The 23,409-nt window shown below is 65.8% G+C and overlaps 2 protein-coding genes across 2 annotated transcripts; both read left to right on the plus strand.

Annotated features, from left to right (window-relative positions):
• The first annotated feature begins 6,061 nt into the window (after positions 1 to 6,061).
• Positions 6,062 to 15,984, plus strand: BICDL2 (BICD family like cargo adaptor 2). The gene is made up of 9 exons (XM_050952359.1): positions 6,062 to 6,569; positions 7,917 to 8,132; positions 8,583 to 8,699; positions 9,501 to 9,647; positions 9,730 to 9,912; positions 10,498 to 10,662; positions 11,490 to 11,620; positions 12,429 to 12,549; positions 13,136 to 15,984. Exons 1-9 carry the CDS (start codon positions 6,336 to 6,338, stop codon positions 13,313 to 13,315), a joined length of 1,494 nt encoding a protein of 497 aa, XP_050808316.1. The 5' UTR covers positions 6,062 to 6,335; the 3' UTR covers positions 13,316 to 15,984.
• A 1,778-nt stretch (positions 15,985 to 17,762) lies between these two features.
• On the plus strand, positions 17,763 to 21,733 carry LOC127050846 (ras-related protein Rab-35-like). The gene is made up of 6 exons (XM_050952432.1): positions 17,763 to 17,930; positions 19,317 to 19,367; positions 19,808 to 19,931; positions 20,328 to 20,452; positions 20,738 to 20,862; positions 21,463 to 21,733. Exons 1-6 carry the CDS (start codon positions 17,876 to 17,878, stop codon positions 21,586 to 21,588), a joined length of 606 nt encoding a protein of 201 aa, XP_050808389.1. The 5' UTR covers positions 17,763 to 17,875; the 3' UTR covers positions 21,589 to 21,733.
• Positions 21,734 to 23,409: the final 1,676 nt, after the last annotated feature.

The raw sequence follows: 23,409 nt of genomic DNA on the forward strand, positions 1-23,409 counted from the left end.
ACCCTGGCTCTGGGAGGGGACTGGGGGCTGGTGGATCAGAGCAGAGGGAGGCTGGGAGCCAGGACTCCTGGGTTCTCTCTCTGGCTCGGGGAGGGGAGGGAAAGGGGGCCTGGCGGGTTAGAGCGGGGGCTGAGAGCCAGGACTCCTGGGTTCTCTCCCCGACTCAGGGAGTGGGGTGCTGCTGGGTCAGAGCAGGGGGGGTTGGGAGCCAGGACGCCTGGGTTCTCTCCAAGCTCCCCCCAGGCTGGGTGTTGGGGAATTTGGTCAGCAGGTCGCAGAGCCGGCTGGCGGGGAGGGGTGTGTGTGTCTGTTTCTTTCTCTCTCAGATCCAGACCCCAATTAGTCGCTCTGCCCCCCTGGAGGAAACCCCCCCTCACTTGCTGCTTTGATCCCCCCCACCCGCATCCTCCCCTCCTTCCCCGCTAATCTCCCTCTATTTCCTCCCGTCACACCCTGCTGCCCCCACCAGCACCCGGCAGGCGGGGTTCACATGGGGGGACCCACACACCATGCCTCTTAAAATGGCCAGGTGCCCCCTCTGCTGCACCAGACCTTCTCCCTCATATTCCAGCCCCCCAAATACCCCCACCCCCTAGGTCTGCCTCCAGGCCCCCAACTCACCCCAGACAACCCAACCCCCTAGATCTGTCCCCAGCCCCCTCAAATACCCCACCCCCTAGATCTGCCTCCCCCCCAGCTGCTCCCAAATACCCCAGCCCCCCAGATCTGTCCCCAGCCCCTTCAAATACCCCCACCCCAGACACCCAAATAGCCCAGCCCCCTAGATCTGCCACCACACCCCCAGCTCCCCCTTCCTATCCCCCAATCCCTCTAGAGCTTCCCACAGCCTGAGCTCCCCTCAAATCCCCTCACAGGTCCCCCCTCAGTCCCAAATCCCCCCTCCCCTCCCAGCCCCCTCGGATCCATCCCCACCCCCTGCCCCACACTCGGGGGAGCCCACCCTAAGGACGGTAGAGCCAGCGGAGGGGGGAGGGGAGCCCCTGGCTGTCTCTTCCCCCCCCCATCCAGCCTCTTCTGCTGGGAAATTAACCCTGGGCCAGTCAGATCAAAGCCAGGGACCCCCCCCGCCATCCAGTTCCTTCCTCCTCTCCAGAGCCCAGGGGGCTGGATACCACCAGACTGTGTCCAGCGCTGGGTGAGGAGCCCTGTGTGCCCAGCCCCCCCCAGGGCCGGCCACATCCCAGCCCCGGGCGAGGGGTCCCCGTGTGCCCAGCCCCCCGCCACGAGCCAGCCATGTCCCAGCACCTGGCGAGGGGTCCCGGGGTGCCCAGCCCCCCCCCCCAGAGCCAGCCACATCCCAGCGCCGGTTGAGGGGTCCCCGTGCGCCCAGCCCCCCTCACCCCAGAGCCAGCCGCATCCAAGCACCGGGCAAGGGGCCCCATGTGCCCAGCCCCCCTCACCCCAGGGCCAGCCATATCCCAGCGCCGGGCGAGGGGTCCCTGTGTTCCCATCCCCCACCCCAGCCCCCTTCTCCAGCCCCAGGCCCCATCCCCAGTGTGTTAGGAGAAGGTTTCCCCGAGTCACGAGGCTGCAGGGAGCTCAGGGCCAGCGGCTCCAAAGTGATTCCTGGGGATAAAAATACTCCAGGCCGAGGCTGATGGGAACAAGGGAAAGGAAACGAGACCAACCCCCCCACTACAACCCCTTCTCCTGCCAGAGCCGGGGAGAGAACCCAGGAGTCCTGGCTCCCAGCCCCCCTGCTCTACCCACCAGCCCCCACTCCCGTCCCAGAGCTGGGGAGAGAACCCAGGAGTCCTGGCTCCCAGCCCCCCTGCTCTAACCACCAGCCCCCACTCCCCTCCCAGAGCCGGGGAGAGAACCCAGGAGTCCTGGCTCCCAGATCCCCCTCCCCTCCCAGAGCCGGGGAGAGAACCCAGGAGTCCCTGGCTCCCAGCCCCCCCAGCTCTAACCCACCAGCCCCCACTCCCCTCCCAAACCTGGGGAGAGAACCCAGGAGTCCTGGGTCCCAGCCCCCCTGCTCTAACCACCAGCCCCCACTCCCCTCGCAGAGCTGGGGAAAGAACCCAGGAGTCCTGGCTCCCAGCCCCCCTGCTCTAACCACTAGACCCTACTCCCCTCCCAGAGCCAGGGAGAGAACCCAGGAGTCCTGGCTCCCAGCCACCCCCCGCTCTCACCCACCAGCCCCCACCCCCTGTTGTTGTGGGTTTGTGGCTGGGCCTGTCTCGAGTTTGCCCAACAGCCGCTTTCGGCAACACTGGGAGAACAACAGGATGTGGGAGCTGCGCTAGTTACCCCATCGCCCCCAATGCCCGGGGGCCGGGCGGAGGTAAGTTTGGCTGTGGGGGCAGGGAGTGTCTGGGTGGGGGAGGGGTATACTGGTGGGGGAGGGGGGTGAGGAGGGGGAGGGGTTCAGGGGTGTGGGAAGGGTATACAGGTGGGGGAGGGTTTGCAGGTGTGGGAGGGGTATCGGGGGAGGGGTGTGAGGAGGGGAGGGGTGCATGGGTGGAGGAGGAGTATCGGGGAAGCGGCATGAGGAGGGGGGTGCATGGGTGGGGGAGGAGTATCAGGGGAGGGCTATGAGGAGGGGGAGGGGTGTATGGGTGAAGGAGGGGTATGAAGAGGGGGAGGGGTATCAGGGGAGGGGTGAATGGATGGGAGAGGGGTATTGGGGGAGGGATGTGAGAAAGAGGAGGGGTATCATGGGAGGGGTATGAAGGGGAGGGGTGCATGAGTGGGGGAGGAGTTTCAGGGGAGGGTTATGAGGAGGGGGAGGGGTGTATGGGTGAGGGAGGGGTATCGGGGAAGGGGTATGAAGAGGGGGAGGGGTCTCGTGGGAAGGGTATGAGGAGGGGGAGGAGTGCATGGGTGGGAGAGGAGTATTAGGGGAGGGATATGAGGAGGGGGAGGGGTATTAGGGGAGGAGTGCATGGCTGGGGAAGGAGTATGGGGGAGGGGTATGAGGAGAGGGAAGGGTATCGGCGGAGGGGTATGAGGAGGGGGAGGGGTATTGAGGGAGGGGTATGAGGAGGGGAAGGGTATCGGGGGAGGGGTATGAGGAGGGGAGGGGTATCGGCGGAGGGGTATGAGGAGGGGGAGGGGTATCGGCGGAGGGGTATGAGGAGGGGGAGGGGTGCCTGGGTGGGGGAGGGGTATCGGGGGAGGAGTATGAAGCGAGGGATGCCGTTGGGACGGGTCGGCCCCAGGACAGCGCCGAGCAGCTCGGGGTCACCCCCACACACCTGCCCCCCCCCCCGCCGGCTCCCATCGATCGCTCCCCTAATGCAGCCACTTCCCGGACGCGGCTGGCGGGCACCCAGGGGACCCACTAATGGATGGGGGATGGGCTGGGGGAGGCGCTGGCAGGACCGAGGGGCGGGGGAGGGGGCTGAGGCAGGTCGGGGACTGGTGGGGAGGTGGGGGGCTGGGAGCTGTGTTGGGGGGCCTGGCCGAGCACTTTGGGGGCCTGGGGATTGGTCAGGATATGTGGGGGCTGGGAGCAGGTCTCGGGGGGGATTGGGGCTGTGGGTTTGAGGGAGGGGGCTGCGAGGGGGGATTTTGACAGGGTGGCAGGTGGGGATTTGGGAGGTCACGTGTGGGAATTTGGAGGTTTCATTGGGGCAGGGCAATGGAGGGAATTTAGGACATGTTGGGGGTTGTTGGTGAAGGGACAGGGATTCGGGGCTGGAAGCAGGTATCTGGGGGCATTGGGGCTTTGGGTTTCAGGGATGGGGCAGGGCCGGCGGAGGAGGGAAGGGGACAGGGCTGGCAGAGGGGAGGAAGGAGGGAAGGGGACAGGGCCGGAGGAGGAGGGGAGGAAGGAGGGATGGGGCAGGGCCAGAGGAGGAGTGGAAGGAGGGATGGAGCAGGGCCGGGGGAGGAGGGGAGGAAGGAGGGAATGGGGCAGGGCCGGAGGAGGAGTGGAAGGAGGGAATGGGGCAGGGCCGGAGGAGGAGTGGAAGGAGGGAATGGGGCAGGGCCGGAGGAGGGGAGGAAGGAGGGATGGGGCAGGGCCGGAGGAGGAGGGGAGGAAGGAGGGAATGGGGCAGGGCCGGAGGAGGAGTGGAAGGAGGGATGGGGCAGGGCTGGCGGAGGAGGGGAGGAAGGAGGGATGGGAAAAGGGCTGGCGGAGGAGTGTAAGGAGGGAATGGGGCAGGGCCGGAGGAGGAGGGGAGGAAGGAGGGATGGGGCAGGGCTGGAGGAGGAGGAGTGGAAGGAGGGATGGGGCAGGGCTGGGGGAGGAGGGGAGGAAGGAGGGATGGGAGCAGGGCTGGCAGAGGAGTGGAGGGAGGGATGGGGCAGGGCCGGGGGAGGAGGGGAGGAAGGAGGGATGGGAGCAGGGTTGGCGGAGGGGAGGAAGGAGGGATGGGGCAGGGCAGGGGGAGGAGGGGAGGAAGGAGGGATGGGGCAGGGCCGGGGGAGGAGGGGAGGAAGGAGGGATGGGGCAGGGCTGGCGGAGGAGTGGAAGGAGGGATGGGGCAGGGCCGGGGGAGGAGGGGAGGAAGGAGGGATGGGGCAGGGCCGGGGGAGGAGGGGAGGAAGGAGGGATGGGGCAGGGCCGGGGGAGGAGGGGAGGAAGGAGGGATGGGGCAGGGCCGGAGGAGGAGGGGAGGAAGGAGGGATGGGGCAGGGCTGGCGGAGGAGTGGAAGGAGGGATGGGGCAGGGCCGGGGGAGGAGAGGAGGAAGGAGGGATGGGGCAGGGCTGGCGGAGGAGTGGAAGGAGGGATGGGGCAGGGCCGGGGGAGGAGGGGAGGAAGGAGGGATGGGGCAGGGCCGGAGGAGGAGTGGAAGGAGGGAATGGGGCAGGGCCGGAGGAGGAGGGGAGGAAGGAGGGATGGGAGCAGGGCTGGCAGAGGAGTGGAAGGAGGGAATGGGGCAGGGCCGGAGGAGGAGGGGAGGAAGGAGGGATGGGAGCAGGGCTGGCAGAGGAGTGGAAGGAGGGAATGGGGCAGGGCCGGAGGAGGAGTGGAAGGAGGGATGGGGCAGGGCCGGAGGAGGAGGGGAGGAAGGAGGGATGGGGCAGGGCCGGGGGAGGAAGGAGGGATGGGGCAGGGCCGGAGGAGGACTGGAAGAGGGAATGGGGCAGGGCCGGAGGAGGACTGGAAGGAGGGAATGGGGCAGGGCCGGAGGAGGAGGGGAGGAAGGAGGGATGGGAGCAGGGCTGGCGGAGGAGTGGAAGGAGGGATGGGGCAGGGCCAGAGGAGGAGTGGAAGGAGGGATGGGGCAGGGCTGGGGGAGGAAGGAGGGATGGGGCAGGGCCGGGGGAGGAGTGGAAGGAGGGAATGGGGCAGGGCCGGAGGAGGAGGGGAGGAAGGAGGGATGGGAGCAGGGCTGGCGGAGGAGTGGAAGGAGGGATGGGGCAGGGCCAGAGGAGGAGTGGAAGGAGGGATGGGGCAGGGCCGGGGGAGGAGTGGAAGGAGGGAATGGGGCAGGGCCAGAGGAGGAGGGGAGGAAGGAGGGATGGGGCAGGGCCGGGGGAGGAAGGGAGGAAGGAGGGATGGGGCAGGGCCGGGGGAGGAAGGAGGGATGGGGCAGGGCCGGAGGAGGAGGGGAGGAAGGAGGGATGGGGTGGGGCAGGGCCGGGGGAGGAGGGGAGGAAGGAGGGAATGGGGCTGGGCTGGGGGAGGAAGGAGGGATGGGGCAGGGCTGGCGGAGGAGTGGAAGGAGGGATGGGGCAGGGCCGGAGGAGGAGGGGAGGAAGGAGGGAATGGGGCAGGGCTGGCGGAGGAGTGGAAGGAGGGATGGGGCAGGGCCGGAGGAGGAGTGGAAGGAGGGATGGGAGCAGGCCCGGGGGAGGAAGGAGGGAATGGGGCAGGGCTGGCGGAGGAGTGGAAGGAGGGATGGGGCAGGGCCGGGGGAGGAGGGGAGGAAGGAGGGATGGGGCAGGGCCGGAGGAGGAGGGGAGGAAGGAGGGAATGGGGCAGGGCTGGCGGAGGAGTGGAAGGAGGGATGGGGCAGGGCCGGAGGAGGAGTGGAAGGAGGGATGGGAGCAGGCCCGGGGGAGGAAGGAGGGAATGGGCAGGGCTGGCGGAGGAGTGGAAGGAGGGATGGGGCAGGGCCGGGGGAGGAGGGGAGGAAGGAGGGATGGGGCAGGGCCGGAGGAGGGGTGGCAGGTGTCGCTCACCTGTGCCGGCCCCTTTGGGGCGGGGGTAGGAACCAGGAAATAAACAGGAACTGAGCCCAGGGCACCTGCTGCTCCGATCCAGGGGGGACAGAACCCAGGAGTCCTGCCCTCCCCCTCCGAGGGGGCAGAAACCCGCCCCCTCCCTCTTTGGGCAGGTAGAAGCCAGGCGTCCGGCCCCTCCTCTCCCTCCCCCTCGGGGTGCAGAGAACCCAGGCGTCCGGGCCCCCAGCCATGGCAGCCCCCCCGCCGACGCCCCCCGCGCTGGGCGAGGGGTTCTACCCCTTCCCCACGGAGCGGCGGGGGGGCGCCGGGGACCCCGCCCCCGAGGAGCTGGGGGTGCTGCTGCAGCGCCGGGAGCAGGACCTGCTGCTGGCCGCCGAGCTGGGCAAGATGCTGCTGGAGCAGAACGAGGAGCTGCGGGGGCGCAGCCAGGCGCTGGCCCGGGACCACACGGCCGCCCTGGAGGTGAGAGCCCCGAGCCCCCCCCCGCCCGGTATCCCCACTCCCCTCCCAGAGCCGGGAGAACCCAGGAGTCCTGGCTCTCAGCCCCCCCCTGCTCTAACCACCAGCCGCCACTCCTCTCCCAGAGCCAGGAGAACCCAGGAGTCCGGGCTCCCAGCCTCCCTTGTTCTAACCCACCAGACCCCACTCCCTTCCCAGAGCTGGGGAGAGAACCCAGGAGTTCGGGCTCCCAGCCCCTCTCTGCAATAACCAACCAGCCTCCACACCCCTCCCAGAGCCAGGAGAGAACCCAGGAGTCCTGGCTCCCAGCCCTCCAGTGCTCCAACCAACCTGCCCCCACACCTTTCCCAGAGCCGGGAGAGAACCCAGGAGTCCGGGCTCCCAGCCCCCCCTGCTCTAACCCACCAGGCCCCACTTCCGTCCCTGAGCTGGGCACAGAATTTAGGCGTCCGGGCTCCCAGCCCCACCCCAACCTGGTATCACCACACACTCTCTCTGGCTCGGAGTAGGGGCTGGTCCCTGGGACTTTCTCCCCCACCCATGACTCACCCTCCCGCCCTCCTTTGCTCTGTTTCGCTCCCCTGCTCTCATTCTCCCTCTGCCCCATAATTACCCCCCCTCCTTGCCCGGCTGGGGCTGACGCCCCCTGGCACCCGGTCTGACTGGTCCAGCCGGCAGCACCACCCAGGGGCGCAGCCAGTACTGAGCCCGGGGTGACCCCAGGCCTGGGCAGCCACCCCCAGGGCTTGGACTGGCTGGCTCGGGGGGGGGGCAGGGAACGGGGCATGGGGTGGTTCCCCTCTCTTGGGCGCTGGCCCCAGTCCAGTCTGGGGGCACTGACTGGCTCAGGGGGGACAGGGAACGGGGCATGGGGCGGTTCCCCTCTCTTGGGCACTGGCCCCAGTCCAGTCTGGGGGCACTGGCTGGCTCAGGGGGGCAGGGAACGGGGCATGGGGCGGTTCCCCTCTCTTGGGCACTGGCCCCAGTCCAGTCTGGGGGCACTGGCTGGCTCAGGGGGGCAGGGAACGGGGCATGGGGCGGTTCCCCTCTCTTGGGCACTGGCCCCAGTCCAGTCTGGGGGGCACTGGCTGGCTCAGGGGGGCAGGAATGGGGCATGGGGCGGTTCCCCTCTTTTGGGCACTGGCCCCGATACGGTCTGGGGGGGATTGGCTGGCTCGGGGGGCAGGGATGGGGCATAGGGCGGTTCCCCTCTCTTGGGCACTGGCCCCGATACGGTCTGGGGGGGATTGGCTGGCTCGGGGGGCAGGGAAAGGGGAATGGGGCAGTTCTCCTCTGGGGCTGGGGGGGATGCCCAGGGCTGTTTTCACTCCGCTCCCCCCCACCTCCCAGAGGCTGGAGCAGGAGAAGTATGAGCTGCGCCGGCGGCTGGAGTCGGGGGTGGCCGAGTGGGAGACGCGGGTGGCAGAGCTGGAGGGGGACCTGGCAGCCCTGCGAGCCCAGCTGGGCCACCAGCGGCTGGAGCAGCAGGACACCAGCCGGGAGAGCTCCCAGGTGGCACAGGAGCTGTCGGAGCAGAACCAGCGCCTGGCCGAGCAGCTGAGCCAGGTCAGCCCGGACACCTGGGTTCCTTGGGAGGGGAGGGAGGCTAGTGGTCAGAGTGTGGGGGGGCGGGGCTGGGAGCCAGGATGCCTGGGTTCTCTGGGAGGGGAGGGGGGCCTAGTGGTTAGAGTGGGGGGGTGGGGCTGGGAGCCAGGACGCCTGGGTTCTCTGAGAGGGGAGGGGAGGAGTGGGTAGTACTGGCTGCCCGGACATCCCTTCCATATCCCATGATCCTATTGGGCTGAAATCCCTTAAGCGGCTCAGGATCCTGGGAGGGAGGAGTTGGGGGGGCAGGGGGTGAATTTCCTGAGTGGGTGGGTTTAAAGGGCCAGTGCCGGGTCCCAGGGAGCCCCCCCGTATCCCTCCCAGCTCGCAGTGCAGGCAGGTCCCTGATGCTGTGTCCCCAGCTCACTCCCCCCCTTGTCCATCTGTCTGTCTATCTGCCCCCCACCCCAGGCCTTCCAGCTGGAGCAGCGGCTGCAGGACGAGCTGATGGCCTTGCGGGTTGAGAATCGCACCCTGGGGATGAGCAGCGCCGAGCACGCGGCCCGGACCCAGAGCCTGCAGGCCGAGGTGAGATATGCACCCTCCCCTCCAGGGGGCGCTGGCTCTGGTCCCGCCCTGGGGCAGGGTCTGGCTTGCTCAGGGGAGGGGAAGGACCCAGGGCCTCTCCCGTCCAGGGGGCGCTGGCTCTAGTCCGGCCCCAGGGCAGGGATTGGCTGGCGCAGGGGGCAGGGGGGAACAAGGCCTTTGCCCTCCAGGGGGCGCTGGCTCTAGTCCGGCCCCAGGGCAGGGATTGGCTGGCTCAGGGGGCAGGGGGGAACAAGGCCTTTCCCCTCCAGGGGGCGTGGGCTCTGGTCCGGCCCCAGGGCGGGGATTGGCTGGCTCAGGGGGCAGGGGGGAACGGGGCCTCTCCCCTCCAGGGGGCGCTGGCTCTAGTCCGGCCCCAGGGCAGGGATTGGCTGGCTCAGGGGGCAGGGGGGAACAGGGCCTTTCCCCTCCAGGGGGCGCTGGCTCTGGTCCGGCCCCAGGGTGGGGATTGGCTGGCTTGGGGGCATGGGATAGGGGAGAATGGGACCCGGGTTCTTCCCTCCAGGGGGCGCTGGCTCCGGTCTGGCCCCAGGGCGGGGATTGGCTGGCTCAGGGGGCAGGGGGGAACAGGGCCTTTCCCCTCCAGGGGGCGCTGGCTCCGGTCTGGCCCCAGGGCGGGGATTGGCTGGCTCAGGGGGCAGGGGAGAACAGGGCCTCTCCCCTCCAGGGGGCGCTTGCTCTAGTCCGGCCCCAGGGTGGGGATTGGCTGGCTCAGGGGGCAGGGGGGAACGGGGCCTTTCTCCTCCAGGGGTCACCGGCTCTGACCCATCTCTTGCTCCCCAGAACCTGATGCTGCAGGAACGGAAGCAGGAGCTGGAGCGTCAGACCCGGCAGCTGCGGGAGGAGACCGAGGCCATGCAGGGGCTGGTGGAGACGCTGCATGAAAACCTGCTGCTGCTGCGCCGGGAGGTGCACGAGAAGGAGCTGCAGGTACGGCCAGGGGGCGCCGCACAGCGGGAAGGCTCGGCGGCGGGGGCTGTATTAACCCTTCATTCATCGTGTCCCTCTCCAGGCCCAGCAGCTCCGGGCCGAGGCAGAGGAGCTCCGAGTCTCCAACAGGTGGCTCCAGCGCCGGGTAAGGGAGATGGCGGATGAGATTCGTCTCCATGACTCAGATGCGTCGCTCGCCTCCCTGCAGTTGGAGATTGAGCAGAGCGGCGAGGGGAGCCTGGAGCAGAACGGGGGGCTTGCTAAGGTGAGCGGAAGGGCTCTTTGGGGGACCCCAACATCCTTGTATGGGCTGGGGTACGTTCCCCTCCATTAAACCGGCATGAGTCTTCTGTTGGGAAACCTAGAACCCACTCTCTTGGTGAGCCTAGCCACTACCCAGAAACCCACCCCATGCTGAGAAACCTAGAACAAACCCAATTTGGGAAACCAAGAACTTTCTCTTTGGGGGTGTCATAGTCACCCAGAACCCAATGGTTGTTGAGGAACCTAGAACAAACCAGATGATGGGAACTCAAGAACCTCCTCTTCGGGGTGTCTGTGTCACCCAGAACCCAATCATTGTCGAGGAACCTAGAACCCCTCTTGACAAATACAGAAAGTACCTAGAACCCCCAAAGTGGATGACGGACATGGAGCCCTCCCTCTTTGGGGCCATAGAAATTATCCAGAACTCATCCATCATTGGGGAACCTAAAACCTGCTCCTTTGGAAACCTGGAAATTGCCCCTCTGAGCACTGGGTAAGGGGGTCCCTGTCTAAACAGCCCCATGCCGCACCCCAGAGGAGGCTGCATCTCAGTGCCAAAGCTGCTGTTCTTGTATTGGGTTAGCCCCTGGCCAGGACCGTCTCTGAGGCTGCCCCTGGGGGTCCGAAGACCCCAGCCCGGGGGTCGGAAGAGGAGGGTGAATGTGCTAAACGGGTCTTGGCTCTGACCCAACTGGATCAAGACCTGTTGAGACAGAAAGAGGTAGAGATACAAAAACTCCATGACCAGGTGAGTGTATGGGGGGGGGTGTCTCCCCGGGGTGGGAGGCCATAAGCGAGACCCTGGGTGGGAGGTATGGGAGTTGGTACAGAGTCCCTGGGTGATGCTCTGGAACTGCTCCCCACCAAGCCGGTCAGGACTCTGGGGAGCCTCCTCTCCCTTGGAGCAGAGTTGTGTGAGCTTCTTGCCCTGAACGTCTTCACCTCCTGGGTCTCTCCTTGGAGCATTCAGCATCCTCTGCCCCTCGGTGCGCTTCCCACAGCGAGTCTGCTCCAGTGGGTTCCTGGGGGGGCCACAGGGTCCTGCACCCCACTTCGCAGTCAGACGTGACTCTCAGCCAGCCAGTAACACAGAGGTTTATTTGATGACAGGAACAGGGTCTAACACAGAGCTTGTAGGTACAGCGAACCGGACCCCTCGGCAGGGTCCATTCTGGGGGGCAGTGAGCCAGACCCCCACGTCTGCACTTCACTCCTCATCCCCAGCCAGCTCCAGACTAACCACCCCTCCAGCCCCTCCTCTGCTCAGCCCCTTTCCTGGGCCAGGAGGTCACCTGATCCCTTGTCTCCAACACCTTCAGCTGGCACCTTTGCAGAGGGGGGGCCCAGGCCATCAGTTGCTAGGAGACAGAGTGCCAGGCATTTAGGTGCACTGGCCCCTTCCTCTGCAGCAATCACACATCCTTATCCCACCACCTAGATACTTAAGAACTGCATAGGGGAAACTGAGGCACCAACATAGTATTCAGAGAAAACATTAAGACATTCCCAGTTTGCCCCAGGGGGCCCCCCAGCAGGGGGTGCTGTCCCTGCCCTACCCGCTCTCTCTGTCCCCAGCTGACCCTGCAGCACGTGCAGCTGGGCAGCCTGCGGGGGGAGCTGGCGAGCCAGAGACGCCTCTTCCAGGAAAGCGACCGGGACGAGACCCTCAAACTGGCCGTGGCCGATCGGGACGAAGCCATTATCAGGTGAGACACCCCCCCCGGCCCTCCCTCAAGCCAGCCAGTCCCCCCCGACCCCAGGGCCGGGGCCCCCTAGAGGGGAAAGGCCCCATGCCCCGTTCCCCCCACCCTGCACCATTGGGGAAGAGAGACTCCTTGTGTCCACAAGTGGGAACTGCCCCCAAACTGACAGTATCCAGGGAGACAGGGCTGGGGGGGAACGGGGGGGGGCAGGGGGATGTGAGGGGCAAGACAGGAATGATCGTGGGGGAGGGGAACTGGGCAGGCTGGGCTGGAGGGGGGCTGATCGGGGGGAGCGGAGGAGATGGGGCTAGAGGGGGCTGATTGGGGGGAGGAGAGATGGGGCAAGAAGAGGCTGGAGGGGAGAGGGAAACGGGGCAGCCTGGGCTGGAGGGGGGCTGATGGGGGGGAGCGGAGGAGATGGGGGGAGGGGGAGATGGGGCAGGAAGAGGCTGGAGGGGAGAGGGGAATGGGGCAGGCTGGGCTGGAGGGGGCTGATCGGGGGGAGCAGGGGAGATGGGGCTAGAGGGGGCTGATTGGGGGACAGGGAGATGGGGCAGGAAGGGGCTGGAGAGGAGAGGGGAATGGGGCAGGCTGGGCTGGAGGGGGGCTGATCGCGGGGAGCAGGGGAGATGGGGCTAGAGGGGGCTGATTGGGGGATTGGGGAGATGGGGCAGGAAGGAGAGGGGAACGGGGCAGGCTGGGCTGGAGGGGGGCTGATAGGGGATGGGGGAAATGGGGCTGGGGGGGCTACTGGGGGGGAGGGGAGCAGGGCTGGGGGCTGGATCTTACCCCTGTGGCCCCCCCACCGCAGGAAGGGCCAAATGGAGCTGGAGCTGGCCCAGGTCTCTCTGGAGCGGGACTCCATGAGCCAACAGCTGCTGGCCGCCATCCGCCAGAAGATGGCGCTGTGCCAGGAGCTGGAGGACTGGCAGGTGGGTAACGACTTGGGGCGGGGGGGCAGGAAGGTTCCCCCCAGGACTCCTGAGTCCCATTCCTAGCTGGTAGAGGCCCAAAATAGTATCCTGGACTCCTGGGTTCCTACCTCAGTGGCTAAATTCACCATGACTCCTGGGTCCCGTCCCCAGTGGATAGAGCCCCGAGCACAGTGACCCGGACTCCTGGGTCCCACCCCGGCGGGTAGAGCCCCCAGCACAGTGACCCAGACTCCTGGGTCCCATCCCCGGTGGGTAGAGCCCCCAGCACGGTGACCCGGCTCCTGGGTCCCATCCCCGGTGGGTAGAGCCCCCAGCACAGTGACCCGGACTCCTGGGTCCCGGCCCCGGCAGGTAAAGCCCCCAGCACAGTGACCCGGACTCCTGGGTCCCGGCCCCAGCAGGTAAAGCCCCCAGCACGGTGACCCGGACTCCTGGGTCCCACCCCGCCGGGTAGAGCCCCCAGCACGGTGACCCTGAGTCCCATTCCCAGCTGCTACCGTCTCCGGGACTGTGACTCGGACTCCTGGGTCCCCTGCCCAGCCTGTGGCTATGTTCACTTCTGTGCCCCCATTTCTCCCCACAGGACGACATGGAGTTCATTATCAAGCAGCAGCTGAAGCTCCAGTGGCAGCAAGAAGGGATCCCCACATCCCCCCTGGCTCTCTCCAGGACCCCGGCGCAGGCCAAGACCTCGCCTTTCTTTCGGCGCGGGAACAGCGCCCCCAATGGCACCAGCTTCCTATCGCTCTTCAAAAAAAGCTGAGACCCTGGGGGCTGGTTCTGGAGGTTCTAGGGGGTGGAGAGGAAGAGGGGTCAGGGTGGGGTGAGTGGACACAAGACACCAGCACCAAACAAAGGAAGCAGCCAGACCAGCTGGTACTGAGGTGCCAATGAGAGGAGTCTTTGGATAACTAGCTGCAAGGTCACTTAACAAGATGTTCTAGGTCACTCAGCTAGAGAGTCTGTCCAGAGGATTTGCTGATACGCCACGGCAAGTTCCAGGTCTCCAAACCCTTCCTCTCTCAATTGCCCAATTGATGTTCTAGGTGGGTCAACAGAGCCATTCTAGGTACTCAGCCTCCGAGGTTTAATGCTGCACGTTGAACAAGCAAGGGTCCGGCCATGGGCTGTTCTAGGTTACCCAATCCTATCTAACTGGGTAACTGTAGTAGCTGCCCACGGGGTGCTAGGTTCTCTTACTGCACAAGCTGTTGGCTAACTGTAACCATCTGTATACTCCATATTGACTGGACTAAGGTTCTAGATTATCCCACTGAGTGATCTATATTGGCCAGCTTTATACTACTCGATATGCCAGGGGCGGGCAAACTTTTTGGCCACATCGAGTTTCCGAAATTGTATGGAGGGCTGGTTAGTGGAGGCTGTGCCTCCTCAAACAGCCAGGCGTGTCCTGGCCCCAACCCCCTATCCAATTCCCTCTGCTTCTCTCCCCCTGACAGCCCCCCCAGGACTCCAGCCCCATCCAACCCCCCCCGTTCCCTGTCCCCTGACAGCCCCCATAGGACCCCTGTCCCATCCAACTCCCCCTGATCCCTGTGCCCTGATTGCCCCAGAAATCCCTGCCCCTGAGTGCCCCCCGCCACCCCATCCAACCCCCCTTCCTTCTTGATTGCTCCCCGGGACCACTGCCTCTATTCAGCCCCCTTGTTCTCTGACCTCTGACTGCTCTTACCCCTATTCACACCTCCGCCCCCTGACCACCACCCTGAACGCTCCTGCCCTCTATCTAACCCCCCGTTCCCTGCCCCCTTACCACGCTGCCTGGGGCACCGATGCCTGCGGCACTACAGCCGTGCTGCCCAGAGCACCAGGACAGGCAGCCGCACCGCCCGGCTGGAGCCAGCCATGCCACCGCCCAGCACAGAGCACCGGGTCAGGCCACGTCTCTGCAGCCCGGCTGCACGGAGCATTGTGCCGGTGGTGCAGAGAGCTCAGGCTGCGGGGGAGGGGGACAGCAGGGGAGGGGCCGGGGACTAGCCTCCCCAGCCAGGAGCTTAGGGGCTGGGCAGGAGGGTCCCTGGGGCCGGATGTGGCCCGCGGGGCATAGTTTGCCACCTCTGGGATATGCAGTATTGACCAAACAGGAGTTCCCTGTTATCCTGCTGCATAATCTAGGTTGGCCAACTCTATTCAACTGGATACTCCATATTGAACAAACTAGGGTTCTAGGTTATCCTACCTGGTTATCCAACCCTTCTCACGATGGCTTGACAAACTGGATGGTGCTGATTAGCCAAATGAGTTTCATGTGAGCCAATTGAGTGTCCTAGGTTAGGATACTGGATGTGTGAGGATACCCAGATGTCCCTTTCTAAATTGGCCAGTTGGATTCCCTGTGGCGGTAGCAGTTACGGTGCGTGATCCTAGCTGGTGTTCTTGGCTACACCATTCACTCCAAGTGGATGCACCGTGTTGACAAAGACATGGTCCTACGTCCTATCCTGTTTGGGGTTCTAGATCACAGAACTCACTTCAGGGGGACTCTTCATTGCTGGCCTGCCCCTCTATACTTCCCAATGGGAGGTTTGGTGTCAGCCAATGGACAGTTCTATATCACCCTACATCCTATTAACTCCCTTGCCTGTGGCTCTCAAGCTACCAAGACACGTTGCTCATCTGTTTTTTTCAGATGAGGACTCAGGACTAACATGCATTATGTGCAGACAGAAGGTGCAGAACAGGGCATCTGTAAAAAAATCTGCTTCAGGTTTGGGGGAGAGGTTCTAGGTGACTCAATACAAGGCACAAAAGGTGGCTGGCCAAAACACTAGAGAAGCCAAGAGAAAAGAGGCCATGTAATAACCCTCAGCACTGACCCTTAGCCAGCACCTTCCACTTGATTAGCACTTTAATAACCCTGATTAACCTCCTCAACCCAACCCCCGTAAACTGAGTCCCTAACCTTATCCCCACTTCACACGGGGCAACCTGAGGCACGGAGAGGTGAAGGGACTCGACCAAGGTCACACAGTGGCAGAGAAGAGAACCCAGGAGTCCTGATGCCCAGCCCCCTCCGCTGCTCTAACCTACTAGGCCCTGCTCCCCTTCCACAAAGCACCCTCCTAACAGCTACTTGGTGCGAGTATTTCCGACTCAAGCAGCCGAACGTTTGAGGTTCTAGATTCTATCACACACGCAGAGCAGGGCTCATCCCCCTCCAGCAGGGGGCAGAATATTTTCCTCCCGTATCTGCTCAACGTGCCCCGTGCACCTTGGGTTATTATATGATCAAAGGTCTATTTATCTACACAGGGAACATGCTCCATTACTAACCATTCGTACGGCGCTGACTCAGAGGCGGCCAGTCTCCAACACGCTTGGGTTGTGAGCAGGGATTTTCTAGCCTGCTGCCTTGTGCAAATATCATGTATGCAGAGTGAGCGTAGAAAGAGTTGGTTACTAATCGCTGTGTGTGTGTGTGTGTGTCATTTCTACAGGGAGCCGGGACTCCTGGGTTCTCTCCCGGCTCAGGGAGGGGAGTGGGGGCTGGTGGGTCAGAGCAGGGGGGCTGGGAGCCAGGACTCCTGGGTTCTCTCCCCGGCTCTGGGAGGGGAGGGGGATCTGGTTGGTGAGAGTAGGGGGGCTGGGAACCAGGACTCCTGGGTTCTCTCCCGGCTCTGGAAGGGGAGCTGGTGGGTTTGAGCAGGGGGGCTGGGAGCCAGGACTCCTGGGTTCTCTCCCCGGCTCTGGGAGGGGAGTGAGCGGCTGTGGTTGCTCCCTGAGGGGCAGGAGAACAATGGGGTGCTTGTGGTGCTGTAGGGGGGTGGGCCGGAGGCAAGGCTGGAATGTCCTTCCCCGGGGGAGGAACACACCACAGACAGACAGATGGACAACTCCTCCAGCACAGACACCCTCCCCCCCCCAGCCACAGGGAATGGGCTGTGGGGGGAGGGGGTCACCCCAGATCTTGGGGGGATCAACTGGGGGGAAGGGACTGGATGTGTGTGGGAATCAGGGGAGCCATCTTCTGTGGGGCTGATGAAGAGGGCATCTGGGGGATGAGGAAGGGGGAACCCATTTCCTGGGCAGCAAGAGGGTGAGGGGGGTGACCCCATCTCTGGGAGGGGTGGACCTGACCATCTGTGGGGCACAGCCTGGGGGCCCCCAATCCAGTGGAGAAGGTCTGGGGGGGTAGGGATTTGGGGTGCATGAGGGCAGGGTGGGTGTTTGGAGGTTCAGGGAGCAGGTCTGGAGGATAGAGATTTGGGGTGCAGGGGGTGGGGTGCATAGGGGCAGGGTGGGTGTTCTCTCCCCGGCTCTGAAAGGGGAGTGGGGTGCTGGGGGGCAGGGTGCATAGGGGGCAGGGTGAGGGTTTGGGGTACTGGGGGCAGGTGCATAGGGGCAGGGTGGGGGTTTGGGTGCTGGTGGTGGGTGCATAGGAGGTAGGGTGGGTATTTGGGGTTGCAGGGATGGGGGTTTGGCGTGCTAGGGAGCAGGGTGCATGGGGGCAGGGTGGGGGTTTGGGGGTGCAGAGGAGGGGGTTTGGGGTGCTGGGGGGCAGGGTACATAGGGGGCACGGTGGGGGTTTGGGGTGCATAGGGGCAGGGTGAGTGTTTGGGCATGCAGAGGAGGGGGTTTGGGGTGCTGGGGGACAGGGTGCATAGGGGGCAGGGTGGGTGTGGGTGCAGAGGAGGGGGTTTAGGGTGCTGGGGGACGGGGTGCATAGGGGCGGGGTGCTGGGGTTTGGGGGTGCTGGGGGCGCGGTGCATAGGGGGCAGGGTGGGGGTTTGGGGTGCTAAGGAGCAGGGTGCATAGGGGCAGGGTGGGAGTTTAGGGTTGCAAGGATGGGGCTTTGGGGTGCTAGGGAGCAGGGTGAGGGTTTGGGGTGCTGGGGTTTGGGGTGCATAGGGGGCAGGGTGAGGGGGTTTGGGGTGCTAGGGGGCAGGACTGGGGGGGTGGGTGTTTGGGGGCGCGCAGGGCCGATCAGCCGGACGGGGGCGTGTCCGGGGGGGTCATTTGGCCCCGCCCTCAGGCCCGCCCCAGCTGGCCGGGGAGCCGCAGGAAGGGCGGTTCTGGGTCAGCTGATCCCGGGTCCACCCAGCGCCGGGCCGCGGGCGCCGCTGGCCGAGGGGGGGTGTTTGGGGGCCCGAGTCCCGCGCGGCGCTGCCCGCCCCCTTCCTGCGGCCGGGGCCGGGGTCCGGGTCCCCTGGGGGAGGCGCCCCCGGCCATGAGCCCCTGAGCCGCGGCCCCTGCGCCAGGCAGCTCCCGGCCGGGACTTTGCCGCAGCCCGCGGGCCGGGCCGGACCGGACCTGACCGGACAGGGGGAGGGAGCGGACGGGACCGGACCGGACCGGCGGGCGAATGGCTGGCAAGGACTATGACCATCTCTTCAAGCTGCTCATCATCGGGGACTCGGGTAGGGGCCGGGCCGGGCCTGGCGCGATGCCCCTGTGCGGCCCCCTTCCCGCCCCCCCCCCGGCTTCCCCTGTCCCCCCTTCCCGGCCCCCCTTCCCTTCCCCGTCCCCCCTTCCCGGCCCCCCTTCCCTTCCCCTCTCCCCCCTTCCCGGCCCCCCTTCCCTTCCCCTGCTCCCCCTGGCAGGATCCCTCCCGTCCCCTCCCGGCGTGTTTCCCCCGCCCCCCCCTTCCCCGCCCCCGGGCCCCCTTTGTCCGCCGCCTCCTGCCCTTCCTCTCGCTTCCCCGCTCCGTGTCTCTGGTTCCTTCTTTCCTCCCAGCTTCTCTTCGCCCCCCCCCCCCGGTGCCTCTGGGGAAGATCCCCCCCCCATATCCCCCCCCCCCAGTTCCTTCCTCGTCCCCGAGTTTCTCTCCCTCGCTCCTTGTTCTTCCCTCCCCCGGCTCTGTCCCTGCCCCCCCCCCGTGTCATTTCTCTTCTGTCCGGCCTGTCTCCTGCCCGCCTCCCCCTGTGTCCGCCCCCCCTCCGCCGCCTCTTCCCTTCCCAGCGCTCCAGCCCCCACACCCTGCGGCCTAGGGGCGAGAGCGGGGGCTGGGAGGCAGGACTCCTGGGTTCTTTCCCAGCTCTGTGAACGTGGACAATTCCCTGCACATCTGTGCCTCAGTTTACCCATGAGTGCTCTGGGGGTAAATAGACCCCCCCCCATTTGAAATGCATCGAGCTCGACCCCTGTATAACGGGGGGGGGGGTTTTCTCCCTCCCCCTTTTCATTCCTCCTCTTTCTACCTCCTCCCTGTCCGTCCCTCTGGGGTGTGCCCTGGTGTTGGGGTGCGTGGGGGATCCCCCAGATCTCAGCCGCTTCCCTGCCCTGGCCGCCCTCGGGGCGAGGTTTGTAACGGAGTTGGTGCTCGGGAGGGGAGCTGCCCCGGATGCCTGGGTCCCAGTTTCTCCCCACCTGGTGAGGCCTGGCAGGCTGCGCGGGTGGGGAGAGGTGCAGCTGTTCCCTTCAGTCCACCCACCCCCTCCCTCCAGAGCAGCTGGGGCTCGAGAGAGGCCAAGACCCAGGACTCCTGGGTTCTCTCCCGGTTCTGGGAGGGGAGTGGGGTCTGGTGGGTCAGAGCAGGGGGCTGGGAGCCAGGACTCCTGGGTTCTCTTCCGGCTCTGGGAGGGGAGTGGGGGCTAGTGGGTTAGAGCAGGAGGGGCTGGGAGCCAGGACTCCTGGATTCTCTCTGGGAGATGGGGTGAGGGTGACACTCCCTGGGTAAACACCCCGGGTGGCTCTGGGAGGGGAGCGGTTGGTGTCTGTTTGTGTTGTGGGTGCGGCAGGTCGCTCTGGGACCAGGTTGGGGGGGGTCTTGGCTGCTCCCCCTAACCAGCCCTTTCTCCCCACAGGGGTGGGGAAGAGCAGCCTCCTCCTGCGGTTTGCAGATAACACGTTCTCCGGTATGTACCCCCCCCCACAGCCTGGCTGCCCCCCTCAGGTCCCCAGCCCCCTTCCCCCACTGCCCCCCAAACTCCTCTGCTCCCCGATTCCTCTCCCCACTTCACCCCAACCCCCAAATCCTCCCTCTTCCCCCCCATGGGCCCTGTGGTTCTTGGGGGTCCCTTCCGGGTGCTTGTGGGGGTCCTGTGGGGTTCACATCTGGGCTGGAGCGACTGCAGTCCTGGCTCTGAGCCCCTCTCCCTGGGATGGACCCCACTGGGGGGGCACTGTTGGGTCTGGGGGTGTCTCAGGGGCTGGATCCTCACAGAGCCCTGTGACCCCCTCGGCAGGATGCATCATTCGTCTGTTTCTCTGTTTTCTCCTTCCTCCCTTTTCTCCTTCCCTTTCCCGGTTCCTCTCTGCTTCCGGCCCCCGCGTCCCGCCCCCTCGCCCCCCACAGGCAGCTACATCACCACCATCGGCGTCGATTTCAAAATCCGGACCGTGGTGATCAACGGCGAGCGGGTCAAGCTGCAGATCTGGGACACGGCGGGACAGGAGCGATTCCGCACCATCACCTCCACGTGAGCCGGACGCCTGGGTCCCATGGGGGGGAGGGGTCAGTGGTTAGAGGGGGGAGAGGGCCTTAAGCCAGGACTCCTGGGTTCTCTCCTAGCTCTGGGAGGGGAGTGGGGGCTGGTGGTTAGAGCGGGGGGGCTGCGAGCCAGGACTCCTGGGTTCTCTCCGCAGCTCTGGGAGGGGAGTTGGGGCTGGTGGTTAGAGCAGGGGGGCTGGGAGCCAGGACTCCTGGGTTCTCTCCTGGCTCTGGGAGGGGAGTAGGGGCTGGTGGTTAGAGTGGGGGGGGGCCTGGGAGCCAGGACTCCTGGGTTCTCTCCGCGGCTCTGGTAGGGGAGTGGGGGCTTGTTGATTACTTGGACGCCTGGATCCCATGGCGTGTCTCCCCCTCCTCCCCGGGGCAGGTATTACCGCAACACCCACGGCGTCATCATCGTCTACGATGTGACGAACCCCGAATCCTTCGTCAACATCAAGCGCTGGCTGCACGAGATTGGGCAGAACTGTGACAACGTCTGCAAGGTGCTGGGTGAGTCTGGGGTCCCCCTCAGCCCCCCTGGGGTTCCCTCTTCCCCCGCAGCATCTGCAAGGTGCTGGGTGAGTCTGGGGTCCCCGTTTAGCCCCACCCAGGGTCCCCCCTTTCCCTGCAGTGTCTGCAAGGTGCTGGGTGAGTCTGGGATCCACCTTAGCCCCCCAACACTGCCCTCCCCTAGGGGATCTGTCCCTTGCCCCCCATCCCCCTACCCCAGGGGACTCTGAGTTAACCCCTGAGGCCCCGACCCCCTGTGTCTGACCCTGCCCCACGTCCCTGCAGTGGGGAACAAGTGCGAGGACCCGGCCCGGAGGCAGGTGGAGACAGCTGACGCCCGGCGCTTCAGCGATCAGATGGGGGTGCGGCTCTTCGAGACGAGCGCCAAGGAGAACCTCAACGTTGAGGAGGTAGCGGCACTGCTGAGGGGAAGCTCGCAGCGCGGGCAGGGAGGGGGAATCCAGCCTGGGGGCACCGCTGAGGGGAAGCTCCCGTCTTGGGATGTCGGGGGGGGGGGGAGCGGGAGGGAACAGTCCATGGCTGGGACACTGTTGCCAGGAGCTCCCAGCACCATGCCAGGAAAGGGGGGGTGGGGCTGCCAGGAAGTTGGCCTTGGCCTGGCACAGCTGTTAGGAAGTTTACAGCCCTGCAGGGGGCGGGGACGGAAGCTGGCGGGGGCACTGCTGTAGGGAATCTCGCAGCAGTGGGTGGGTGGCGGGGGCAGTTGCCAGGAAGCTCCCAGCACCATGGGGCAAGGGGGGAGGAGAGGCTGCAGGGATGCCGGCGGCGCCGGGGGATGCTGGCGGCGCCGGGATTGGGCCGGGGGATGCTGGCGGCGCCGGGATTGGGTCGGGGGATGCTGGCGGCGCCGGGATTGGGCCGGTTGGGGGAAGCTGGCGGCGCCGGGATTGGGCCGGTTGGGGGAAGCTGGCGGCGCCGGGATTGGGCCAGGATCGGGCCAGGGGGCACTGCTGCAGGGAAGCTTACCACCCTCTCGCCCCGCCCCCCAGATGTTCAACGCGGTGACGGCCATGGTGCTCCGCACCAAGCAGGAGAACCTGGCGCGGCTGCAGCACCCTGAGGTGGTGAAGATCAACAGGCCCAAGAAGAAGCCCCCTGTCAAGAAATGCTGCTGAGGGGCGGGGGCCCCCAAAACCTGGGGGGAACTGAGCTGCCCCCACCCACTGGGGCAGGGATGGACTGTGTGTATGGGGGGGGGGTATCTGCATCCCCTCCTGCCTGGGGGCTCCTGGCTGTTGGGGGCTGGAGTGTGGGCATGTGGGGGGGCTGGAGGGAGGGGGGGTTTGGTGCAAGGAACAGAGAAGGGGGAATGGAGGAGACTATTCTGCCCCTGAGGGGGCCTGGGCCCCCCAATTTCCCCCCTGCCCCCTAACCTGCCCCAGGCACCTCGTCCCTATCCCTCTAGCCCACTGTGAACGGGAAGATGCCACTTCCTGCCCCCTGCACTTCGGGGTGCACGTGCCCCCTGAAGTCATCAGGGTCCCACAAGTCTGGAGTGGGGGAACACATGGTGGTTGCTGATCCACTCCCACTGTGCCCCCATTTGTTTGGGGGTGTCTCCCTGCTCCAGCTCTCCATTCTCCCACAGGGGACCCCAAATGTTCCCCAGCGGGGGTCCCACCAAGTGCCCCTCTGCACTATGCAATCAAACCCTCTTGAGCACTGGAAAAGCAGCACCTGGGAAATGGGGGTGCAGCGAGCACCCCGCACCCTCTCCTTGCCCCTCACGCTCTGGGAGCGGCCAGGGATGTGGCCCCCTCACTGGGAATAAGATGGGGTTCCCCCCTCTTTTCCGAGAGCTCCCCCCTCTGGGATCAAAGCTGGGGTTTGCCGCCCAGCTCTGAGCGCCCGCCCCATTAGGAACGGGGTGGGGGGCAGCCCCTGCACAGGGAGCAAAAGGAGGCAGTTCATGAGTGGGGAGCAGCCCCGGGCCCTCTCCTGGGGGGCATAAAGGGAGCTTGGAATTGGGGTTCACTCCAGCACTGGAACCGGGGGCACGGCTGGGGGGTGGGGTTGGCCCCCCAATAACTGTGCAATAATCCGGCCACGCCGCCGGGGGGCTGAACTGACACTAACCCAGCCGCTGCCACGGAGACGTTTGTCTTCAATAAAGACAATTTAGGTATGAAAAGACGCCTGATTGCTCTGCCCGGATGCCTGGGTTCTCTCCTCGGTCCCGGAGAGTGCGGTCTAGTGGGCTGGGGCTGAGAGCCAGGACTCCTGGGCTGTTCCTCGCTGTGAATGCCTCGGTTTCCCCACACTAGGCAGTTCTGACTGTCGGGGGGGCGGCACGAGGCAGGGGCCCCGGAACGGGAACCCAGTTAAGTCAGATTCATTCCGTTTACACTTTGCCAGTCTGCTTTGGGCCAGCCCTGCTCTGGGGGCAGACTGGAGCCAGCGAGGGATCTGCAGGGAAACGGAACCTGGATTCAGCTGGAGGGCCTGGGCCACTGTGGTGAGGAAGCTCACTGCGCTGGGGGGGAGAACTCGCTGGGGGGGGGGTCACTGAGGCAGGGCACAGCGTGGGGGGTGGATAGCGGGGGGGAGAACTCGCCGGGGGGGGTCACTGAGGCAGGGCACAGCGTGGGGGGCGGATAGCGGGGGGAGAACTCGCCGGTGGGGGGGTCACTGAGGCAGGGCACAGCGCTGGGGGTGGATAGCGGGGGGAAGAACTCGCCGGTGGGGGGGTCACTGAGGCAGGGCACAGCGCTGGGGGTGGATAGCGGGGGGGGGAGAACTCGCCGGTGGGGGGGTCACTGAGGCAGGGCACAGCACTGGGGGCGGATAGCGGGGGGAAGAACTCGCCGGTGGGGGGGGGGGTCACTGAGGCAGGGCACAGCGCTGGGGGTGGATAGCGGGGGGAGAACTTGCCAGTGGGGGGGGTCACTGAGGCAGGGCATAGCGTTGGGGGTGGATAGCGGGGGGGAGAACTCGCC

The sequence above is a fragment of the Gopherus flavomarginatus genome, chromosome 5 (genome assembly GCF_025201925.1).
Source record: "Gopherus flavomarginatus isolate rGopFla2 chromosome 5, rGopFla2.mat.asm, whole genome shotgun sequence".
Lineage (NCBI taxonomy): Eukaryota > Metazoa > Chordata > Testudines > Testudinidae > Gopherus > Gopherus flavomarginatus.

Excerpts from the sequence above, each read along its gene's own strand:
- BICDL2 (XM_050952359.1), top strand. The coding sequence starts at position 6,336 with ATGGCAGCCCCCCCGCCGACGCCCCCCGCGCTGGGCGAGGGGTTCTAC. Across the intron at positions 10,663-11,489 it reads TACAAAAACTCCATGACCAG|CTGACCCTGCAGCACGTGCA; the intron begins GTGAGTGTATGG and ends CTCTGTCCCCAG. Across the intron at positions 11,621-12,428 it reads CGGGACGAAGCCATTATCAG|GAAGGGCCAAATGGAGCTGG; the intron begins GTGAGACACCCC and ends CCCCCACCGCAG.
- LOC127050846 (XM_050952432.1), top strand. The coding sequence starts at position 17,876 with ATGGCTGGCAAGGACTATGACCATCTCTTCAAGCTGCTCATCATCGGG. Across the intron at positions 19,368-19,807 it reads TGCAGATAACACGTTCTCCG|GCAGCTACATCACCACCATC; the intron begins GTATGTACCCCC and ends CGCCCCCCACAG. Across the intron at positions 20,453-20,737 it reads CAACGTCTGCAAGGTGCTGG|TGGGGAACAAGTGCGAGGAC; the intron begins GTGAGTCTGGGG and ends ACGTCCCTGCAG.